The 10,177-nt window shown below is 45.1% G+C and overlaps 1 protein-coding gene across 1 annotated transcript; it reads left to right on the top strand.

The window, feature by feature from the left end:
* The first annotated feature begins 643 nt into the window (after window positions 1–643).
* On the top strand, window positions 644–8,428 carry Bcas2 (BCAS2 pre-mRNA processing factor). The gene is made up of 7 exons (XM_032897603.1): window positions 644–775; window positions 859–951; window positions 2,280–2,350; window positions 2,846–3,007; window positions 5,423–5,473; window positions 7,210–7,290; window positions 7,934–8,428. The coding sequence occupies exons 1-7, from the start codon at window positions 683–685 to the stop codon at window positions 8,058–8,060; spliced, it is 678 nt and encodes a 225-aa protein (XP_032753494.1). The 5' UTR covers window positions 644–682; the 3' UTR covers window positions 8,061–8,428.
* The last annotated feature ends 1,749 nt before the right edge of the window (window positions 8,429–10,177 follow it).

The raw sequence follows: 10,177 nt of genomic DNA, 5'->3' as shown, positions 1-10,177 counted from the left end.
TTAGAAGTCTCACCCGGTTCCAGGAGGTGGCCATTTCAGGTTCCTGTTGTTTCAAGTCTTAGGGTGAACCTCAAGTTTCCCTTTTCCTAGATTTCTAACTTGCTCCAGAGTTGCCCCTGCTTCGTGGCAGAGCTTTTGAAATGAGGCATTTTGTATATATAATACAGTCCTGGGAGGGTTGAGGTGTTTGCAGTGCCAGGGACTGAATTGGTTTTGCCATTGAGCCGCATCCCTCAGGTTGTTAGATCTAAAAATTTGATTGGAAAATAGGCCCAGATTTCTAGTTTCTATAAAAGAACATTCTTAAGGGACCAGCTGCGAAATGAGGATAAAACATGGGAGTTCTTAGAAGCCCAGCACTATGGCGAGTTTAAACAATGGAAGGTTAAAGGATGTGGAAATCTATTTCTCCCCTCCAGCCAAGTCCAGCAACCGCCTCTTCCCAAGTCTACCCTACCCACTCCTTCGAAAATAACCCACGCGGTACCCATACAAAGAAAGTCACCCTGGCATGTCAGCATGTGATACCTAATATTAGAGCCTAGCGGCTACAATTACCAACTGCACTGGCGCCGGAAGCGAAAAGCTAGAGCCAGCGTGACGTCATTCCAGGCGCAGGCGCAGAGAACCGAATCGAGCCTGCGCAGACTCAGAAGGCGCTCTTGGAGCACAGTGCCGCGCGATGGCGGGCACGGGCTTGGTAGCCGGGGAGGTGGTGGTGGATGCGCTACCCTACTTTGACCAAGGCTATGAAGCGCCTGGCGTGCGGGAAGCGGTGAGTGCAGGGCATGTGCGGCGGGACCGCCGGAGGCACGCTGCCCTTTTCTCGCCGCGACCCCGGCCTGTTCTCGTTCTTAGGCTGCGGCCCTGGTGGAGGAGGAAACGCGCAGATACCGACCTACCAAGAACTACCTGAGCTACCTGACAGCCCCAGATTATTCTGCCTTTGAAGTAAGTGTGGTATCCTGGGCCCTGCACTCTGACCAGGAGGCTTGCGGACTTTGATTTCGGATTGAGAGCTTTAGCTGTGTAAAATGAACGTCACCTTCCAGGCTAACTGGTGCTTGCTGCTCATATTGAGTGCCATATAGGTATCAGTCGGTTCAAAACCACCAGATGAGCTTTTCATAGGGTCTGTAGTACAATAACCCGCGAATGACTTTATTGGTTTCTGCAGACTTGTTTAAGAGTGCTCCCCCCGCCGTGTGTGTGTGTGTGTGTGTTTTAATAGAGTCATAGTATATTTCACAAAAGGACCCTTTATTCTCCAAGGTCTATTCAAAAACAGGTATTACGAGACTTTAATATTTATAATCTTAGGTGCCTGTACTCTTTACCACCACTGGAGGGAGATTTTTGTACCAAGACTCCGATAGTTAGCAGGTGTATGAATGCCTGAACAAGTATGTCTTAATGGTTATCCTCAAAGTGCAACCAAAACACCATTTAGGCCCTAATCAAGTAAATGTGCGGTGTCGTTTCTAGATTAATGAATTCTGTTAAATTTCAGTCCACACCTGTTCAGAGTTTTTCCCCACCCCCACCCTGCTATACTACGAAGATGTTAAAATACTTTCAGGCTGAAGGAGAGAGAGAAAGACTGCTCCATGTACAGGGATGTGTGATTCTTTCAGATCCAGATCCCAGGTTTTTAAACTGGGTTGTGACTCCTCAGTGGGGGTTTCATAACTGATGTGGGAGCTGCAAGAAATTTGGCAAGAGTAAAAAGTACTAACCCAAAAATTAATTGGAAAAAAATCAAGTCCCAGATCCAAGTGCTGGTCCATGTTACATCATGTGACTTAACAGGTTACACTGTGTCAGACCGTCATGCAGCACCAGAGACTTCCTGAAATGATTCAAGACTGTTACTTTATGTTGTGAATTATAACGTGACATGGGACTGGGGTTAAAGTTGTTTTCAGAGTTCCACAACTGATTGCAGAACATTGAAGACTGCTGATGTAGGGTTAATCCTTGACAGCTGGGCTCTTCTAGGTTCACCTCCTATCGTACCTAGGTAGAATATGGAATTAAAGAATATGCCTATTTCTTCAGATTCTAGATAGCGTTAACCTCAGAGCAAAATGAGGGGTGTGTGAGGGTGTAGTATAGTGGTCCTGGGTTCAAATATTCGCATCCTTTTTATTTGAGAAGTAATTGAGAGAGGAGAAAAGATTCACTATAATGTATAGTATAAAGTATAAAATATAAGTAAATTACATTCGTTATTTTCAACATGATCCTGTCACTAATTCTTTGTGTTGTTTGTGCATCAGACAGACATAATGAGAAATGAGTTTGAAAGACTGGCTGCTCGACAACCAATTGAATTACTCAGCATGAAGCGGTAAGATGAGGCTAAGCTGTGGTAACCGCAGCGCTGCCAGAGGTTGGGAAGAGTGCTGCTGGGCATAGGATGTGGGAATAGAGAGAACTGTAATCATCATTACTACTTTTAAAAAAAAATGCTAGCAGATATAATACAGTATTTTTAAGCAACTTTTTAAAAAGCTGATAAGCAGACTTTATGTAAGAAGGGTCATGGTAGATGAACAAGGACAAGGGACTGAGAGTCTCTGTGACTCACAGCTTATTTACCTAGTTCACATTTATGGAAGTAGTTCTTTGTTATAGTATACAACTGTGTTTTATCTGTCAGTCAGTTTCCAAACTAACAGGTTTCTTTGTACTGCCTGGTCTACATTGTGTCCTTGGTCTTTTGCACATGCGTGGTCAGGGGTTGATAATTTGTGTTTCTGCCTTTATGTAGTGGGCATATGTCTGTGGAAAGGGGTGATGAGTCTTTGCAAGATACATTGGTTTATTTGTTATGTGATTTCAGATATGAACTGCCAGCCCCTTCCTCGGGTCAAAAAAATGACATCACTGCGTGGCAAGACTGTGTAAACAATTCTATGGCCCAGCTGGAGCATCAGGCAGTGCGAATTGAGAATCTGGAGCTGATGTCACAGCATGGATGTAACGCCTGGAAAGTATACAACGAGTAAGAGGCGCTGGGCTCTCTTATCCTGTGCCACCCAGGGTTGCTCCTGTCTTTTAAAGTGTGGTACGCGCATGCTTATCACTCCAGCACTTGGCTGGGAAGCTGGGCTGTGGAGGAGGCCTGCCTGGCTTATATTTTGAGTTTAGTCACCCTAGGCTCACCTAGCAAAACTGGGTGTCCAAAATAATAGTAGCAGTTGTGCTAGACTTGACTTGGGATTGTATCAGAACAGAGTGAAAGGCTGCACCTCGAGTCCTGCCTTAGAGTTCACTAATGCTGAGCTCTCTTACGTCCACATAACTCCCACGCTCACTGTGCGGTATAAGAAAATGAGCTCTGGGGGTGATGTGCAGAGCACCACTTGATAGAATGCAATCCTTAACGTGTGGATGCTTAAATAGTGCTTAAATAATAAACGTATCATGGTACTTAAGTCCCGAACACAGACTCAGGGATACTGTACCATTTCTCCTAGGGGAAGTATCTATACACACACACACACACACACACACACACACACACACACCACACACACACACACCCACACACACACACCCCTACCTCTCACACATACCTCTTACAACTTTAAACAGTAAACTGGACGCACAGGAGTATGGCTACATTTGGGGCTAGCCTAGGCACACAGCTTCCCCAAGCCACAAAGTTAGTCCCTTCTTATTAATAGATTAATACCCAACACTTAAATTCTATACTCTGGTGCTCACTGGAGAACTAAAATTAAAGAGTGGAGTGGGCCTTGTGTAGCCTTAGTTGTGGGCCAGAAACCCAGATTGTTCACTGCTGTGGACGTGTTTATGGATTCTCATAAATTAGTAAACAGTGGTTTAGGCAAGCCGAGTAGTGTGGAATATGCAAATAATGAGAATCGAAATTATAAAAGGGTTCTGCTGAGTTGGGCTTACTGGTGCCACCAGTTTAGCTCCAGGCTCAGTGAGAGGCCCTTTCTGCTGACAAGCTAGAGAGATGGAGGACAGATCCTTCGAATGATGACCGTTAGCCAGGTTTGGTGCTACATGCCCATACCTGTAAGCTCGGCACTCGGGAGGCAGAGCCAGGTGGGTGGGTCTGTGTGAGTTCCTAGCCAGCCTGGTCTACGTGGTTGTCACAAAAGAAGAAAGTCCTTTTAAAAGGTTGGTAGAACTGGACCTAGTAGAACATTTAATCAAAGCCCTGAGGAAGACCAGGAGTCAGTGCCAAACTAGATTGAGACCCTTTCTCAAACAGATTTTAAAAAGAACGGTGGAGTCAGAGGGTGGCCCGGTGCTGCAGTGCATCAAGCATGCAGTGTGGATTTGACACCTAACACCTACACCCAGATGCATTCTTACATCTGTACAGTTGGATTCTTAAGACAGCAAGGGGACTAGGCACAGTGACACTGTGTAAGCTGGCCTACACCTTATAGTTCCGTCAGACAAGAGACCGGCAGTATGGAGAACAAAGGAGTACACCGTACAGTCTGGAGAACAGCCTCTAGTCTGCTTGTCTTTAGCTCACCAACTGTGTGCACGTCACTTGTCTGCCTTTCAGCCAGACAGCACTCTGAACATTCAGAGCGTATTTGCCTCCAAACCCAGTGGCTACTTCTCCACAGGAAGCAAATGTTACCAAAGTAAAGTTTCGAGAAGTTCAAACAGAAACATCAGAATCAAGCGTGAGAATGACACTCTCCAGTGCAGGATTGGCAGGCCTTGGAAAGAGCAGAGCAGAGGGTGGGAACTAGAAAGGTACAGCTGTGGGAGGAAAGATCGTTAGAGAAGTCCTGGTGTCTCTGCCAGCACCATACACACTGGGTCTGGAGCGGCACAGTCAGGCCAGGGTTGCTCAGGGAGACCTGAATGGTGATCATCTGTCACAAGAGAAGGTCGATGTGGTATGTGACTTCTGTCTTCATAGCCAAAAGGAGTCACGACTTGTCTGGCAGCACTGTCTTTAGTTCTGCAGCTACTTTAACACAGTCTGAGAGGCAAAGGGATTCCCTGAGTCCAAGAGTTCAAGGCCACCCTGGAGAGCATAGTGGGACACTGTCTCCAAAACAGAGGTCCTAAGAGTTTAAGAAGTAACATCAGGTCAGGCAGTGGTGGTGCACACATTTAATCCCAGCACTTTGGAGGTAGAGGCAGCCTGGTCTACAGAGTGAGTTCCAGGACAGCCAGGGCTGCACAGAGAAATCCTGTCTTGAAAAACAGAAAAATGATAAGTTACATCATTATCTAAAATCAAACCCAGTAAAGTACTGGATTAAACAAATGTTTATGAATTATCTGACATTCTAGACACAGATTCCCAGATTTTAGGTTTTTAGCAGAAAAACCTGACTTGTTATAAATAGGCAATTCACTTTTCCTCGGTGTTACCAGATTTCAAGGTGTCTGTGCTCTCTTCCTTCCTTAGAAACCTTGTTCACATGATTGAACATGCACAGAAAGAGCTTCAGAAGTTAAGGTAAGTTGTTTATTTCTATTTGAACAAAATGTAGATGAAACTCTGATAGGGAAAGAGAAACTATTAATATTATGTAGTAAAATTCCACTTCTGTTAAGCAGTTTTTAATCATGTATGTTGTTGGTGTGTGTAAAATAGTTACCTTTGAGAAAAATAGAAATTCATAATACTTAAGAGGTAGATATCAAGGAACAGCAAAAATCAAAGCTTGTATCTTATGACATGTATTGAAGAGAAGCTTTGTATGTTGTGGCATGTGTTGAAGGAAGCTTTGTATGTTGTGGCATGTGTTGAAGCTTTGCTGGTTTATGAGGAGTGGGTTAGGAAGTCTCGGAACAACTAATAGATTGACCAGGGGTGTGGAACACAGCTGTAGCCCTGGTGCTTCAGAAGCTGTGTCAGGGGGAGTTTGAGCTCACAGCTCAGCTACATGGAGAGAAACTGAAAAACCATCCAAGGGAACGTGGTTGTGGTCTGAAGGGTTTGTCCCTGAACATACTTCAGTCAGCAGGGGTCATTGAGCAGTCGACATGGACACCCAAAATTGACTGGGCCTCCAACCAGAGATGCTGCCGCACCGTCATAGTTAGAACATGGAGGAGCCGCCCTTGACGAGCCATCTGCTCAGTAGGGGCTGGCAGATTCCGATTGACAGGACCGAGTGGCCGGGTAGTGCCGAGCGTCACATATGCTGTAATACAGTACTGGGTGTATTAGTACAAGTGCAAGACACTGTCTTCATCTTGTGTTTTTGTTTCTAAAGTGGTTTTAGACAGTAAGTAAACCATATAACGAATAGCTGTTAATATACTAAGTGATGTTAATAGAATTTACTGTGATATTTTTGATCTACTGTGTCTAGCATCTGGCACTGGGTTTGCTGTACCAAAGTGGAGGGAAAACTAAGCTTGAAACCTGAAAACGTTCTCTACAACTCACAAGTCTGCAAACCTGAGGAGAACACCTTGTGAGTCAGGCAGGCATTAGGATGACACTGCACACATACGCACATAGGAGAAAGAACCTTGAAGGCCTCCCACTGTCTCAGTTCATGTCCTCTTGCTAATAATACCACAGGCTCAGTAAGGTGGAAAGAAAAGACCTTCATTTTGACTCACAGTCATGGGAATTCAAGGTTGAAGAACTGGGTCTGCTGACAGTTAGGGACAGATCCCAATATGGTACTTGACACATGACAAGAGGGCTGCGTGTGTGTGTGTGTGTGTGTGTGTGTGTCTGTCTGTCTGTCTGTCTGTCTGTCTGTGCGTGTGTGTGTGTGTGATCTAGTCTCTATGAAGCCACTAGTATTCAGAGTTTGGAGTTCTGCTCTGATAACCCTGTCTAATCCAACCACCACCCTAAAGTCCGCCTCTGTCATTGGATCAGCGTTTCATGCTCTTAGTATCTCTCAACAGCTGCTACACTCCAGTGTGAACGTTGGGCAGGGTAAGCATTCGAAGTATAGCACTCACTGAAAACCCCATAGCTGTTACCAGGAAGGAGGAATTTGTAATCTATGTGTATGTTTGTGGGTTTTGTTCGTTTGTTTCCTCCCACAATGAACAATTTTATGAAATTTGTAATTGTAAAAACAACTAAGGTAAAGATAATTCCTAGAATTAGCCGTGCTTGTGTTTGTGGGCACTGAAGAGTTTAAAGACACTTTATTGCCTTGTTGTCCTGTTGAGTTTTAACGTATTGAAATGTCACTGGATTGTATTAATAACTTTTCACAGGAAGCATATTCAGGATTTAAACTGGCAGCGCAAGAACATGCAGCTTACAGCTGGGGCTAAGCTGAGAGAGATGGAGTCAAAGTGAGTGATTCCTTCCGTCGGCTTTTCCATCAGGTTTACGTGTTTCACCACCACGTTGTGTTTGCTGTGTACATGGGCAGCTATGGGAATCCCAGAGGGTCATTTGTGTGTCTGCTGTGTGCTGAGGGGGAGGCATGCAGAGTAACTGACCATGACTCGGGCTGAGTTGCTGCTCTGTGCTGGCATTGCAGCCAGCTCGAGGCCAGCAATCTTGTAGGAAAGAAAACTCCATACTGTGCCTAATTTATGCCTTGGTTGTTTTCTCCAGTTAATGCATATTTTAAAAATATTGTTCACACACACACACACACACACACACACACACACACACACACATTTATAGAAATCCCTAACTATGGACTGTGTGTCCATGAACACGTTAGACCCCTCATGTTGGAAATAAGGAAGAAAGATCATGACTTTAAGGCTAGCCTTGGCTACAGAGTGACTTCCGTTTCCTTAAGTGCAGGGATGAGTGTTTACGCCATCTCCTCCACTGTCCCTCTGTTCCCACAGCATTCTCTTCCCACCCTCTTCATCCCGAGTGTTGTCCCTTAAACTAATGTTTAAGATGAACTGCACGAGATTTTCCATCAGCTCAGTTTCCCATCCTCTCTCTTTTTCCTTTTCCTTTCTTTCCTAGTTGGGTGTCGCTGGTGAGTAAGAACTATGAGATTGAGCGCACTATTGTACAGTTGGAGAACGAGATCTATCAAATCAAGCAGCAGCACGGTGAGGCAAACAAGGAAAACATCCGCCAAGACTTCTGATGACGTGGGCAGCAAGGAAGCGAAGTGGGCTCCAAGAGACTCAGCACGGACTTTCTCAAAGCGACTGTTGGTGATTCAGTGTTCAGAGACTGGGCTATGTAAACTGTTGTATTGCTTCTGTGTGTGTCTTAGCAAAATAAAGATTGTCAACATGTTGCTATTTTTATAGCTATAAAAACCCGGGTTTTCAAAGTGAGTGTGACTTTACAATAATCCTGTCATATTTTGTAGAAGTCTTTTTTTTTTTTTTTTTTTTTTAGGCTTCAATTTTTGTAATGAAGCTTCTTTATTTTTAAGGCTTCCAAGGTGTTCAGGAAGCTGAGAACCTTAATTTGTGTTTTTGTTGAATAAAGGCCTAAGCATTTGTGTGTGTGGCTTCTGTGGACTTTATGGGCGGTATTTAAAGGGTAGGGCTCCCTCCTAGGAATCTATGATAAATCGGTGTAGTGAAATTCTGGAATTCATTATGGTTTCTTTTTTAAAAATGCAGAAATATAAGAATATGTTTTCATTTTAATCCCAGGTGTGGAGATATGAGGCTGATTTGAAGCAGCTGGTTTGTGTCGTGCTCTAGCAGAGCTCCGGTTTGCCAGCTGCAGATAGTTTCTGGATTGCGTGACGTTGGAATAATGGAAGCTTCGGAGGGATGTAAATCTAGGGCCCTGAGGGACAGGCAGTGTTGGTGGCTGTGGTTAGTAGTCAATGCTCGAAGAAGAAGCAAGAGTTAAAATTAAATTCAAGGATCTCTCCCCTTCTTTCTCCTAAACAGTGATAGGGATGAAACCCAGAAGGATAAAAGGGAGAAAGAAGAACCCACAAAGTAGCAAAGGCCAGCGGCAATAGGACATGCTCAGTGTTGGGGGCTGAGTAGGGAAGGCCTCTGTCTTCCCTCTGCTCCTGCTGGGATGGCTGGTTCGGGACTTCTTACTCCTTGGAGGCTGTGAGGGAAGTAAGCCTGACAGGTGCTGAAGTGATACAGATCCTGCATCAAAAGTGGAGACAGCCTGATCCTCAGCCCAGGACGCCCATCATGTGTTCACCTTATTGATGTCATCGTACTTGCAGCATCGTGGCACCTTAGATCCACAGTGGACACACTGAGGGAGGGAACACAGAAGACTGTTCCAACAACCAAGACTGGGATGAGCATGGCTACAGCCTTAGCACACTGCTTAGTGCCAGTCAATGTAAGGATGGTGTTTTAGCCCTGTGGACAGCCTAAAACACCTATGGTCCTCTGGGTGGTGGTGATGGCGTGAATTGTGGTCATAAGTCTTTGATGGTGCTAGGTGGGGGTGATGCGTGAGGCATTACAGCCTTGAGCTAGTCATACTTGTCATGGTTCACACCCATCACAAACACGAGGGCTTCAGAAGGCAGAGACAACGGCACTTTCAGCTCCACCTTGGCCTCCATGGTGGTAAGGATGCCAGTAGACCTTTTTTTTGGCAAGGAATTTCCATGCCTTTGTCATCCCTGCAGCTTCCCTCTCCTTATTTCCCCACATCTACTTCCCTGTCCCTGGCCACATTGAATCTGTTAGAGAAAATCTGCTCAGGGAAGCTGGCGGCTGTGTTTAACCACGGTGAAAGGTTTTAGCCTAGGTGTTTCTGACATCGTGCAGCCATTTTTCTAGTGAGGGTCAGGAGCAACATAGTGGAGCAGAAATCTTGGGAAACCTTGTGGTTTGAGCAGAAAAGCATGTTTAAAGGTCCCGCCTGAGAAGTGCACAATTCCTAAGAGGTTAGTGCATTCAAAGGGTGTGGGAAAGTCAAGGTGTGGTTGTTCACCATGAGAGTGTAAGACCAGCCTAGACTGCAGAGCGAAACCCTGTCTCAAAGGAAGTGCTTTTCACTAGGACAATAAAAAAAAAAATCTTTGATGTGAGTTTCCATAATCGGCAAAGGCAGCACAGTATAAATTAATCTCAAAGACTAGGAAGGGCTCTGGGACACACAGTCATCTAGGGTACTGTTCCTCTGGGGCTTTCCTCCATACTTAGCCATCAAGGCATTCAGAAACCACTGTTGAGGTTAAGACTTAGCACACTAGGCCCCTCCCACCCCACCACCATTTACTCTCAGGCCAGTTTTAAAGGATGCAGGAGTTAGGTGTTA

The sequence above is a fragment of the Rattus rattus genome, chromosome 3 (assembly GCF_011064425.1).
Source record: "Rattus rattus isolate New Zealand chromosome 3, Rrattus_CSIRO_v1, whole genome shotgun sequence".
In the NCBI taxonomy this organism is placed as follows: Eukaryota; Metazoa; Chordata; class Mammalia; order Rodentia; family Muridae; genus Rattus; species Rattus rattus.
Note: the sequence above shows the minus strand (reverse complement) of the source record. Positions and strands in the feature narration are given on the sequence as shown.

Bases quoted from the DNA above. Each gene is read 5' to 3' on its own strand.
- Bcas2 (XM_032897603.1), top strand. From the start codon at position 683: ATGGCGGGCACGGGCTTGGTAGCCGGGGAGGTGGTGGTGGATGCGCTA. The intron at 2,351-2,845 runs GTAAGATGAGGC...ATGTGATTTCAG, and splicing joins GAATTACTCAGCATGAAGCG to ATATGAACTGCCAGCCCCTT. The intron at 5,474-7,209 runs GTAAGTTGTTTA...AACTTTTCACAG, and splicing joins AAAGAGCTTCAGAAGTTAAG to GAAGCATATTCAGGATTTAA.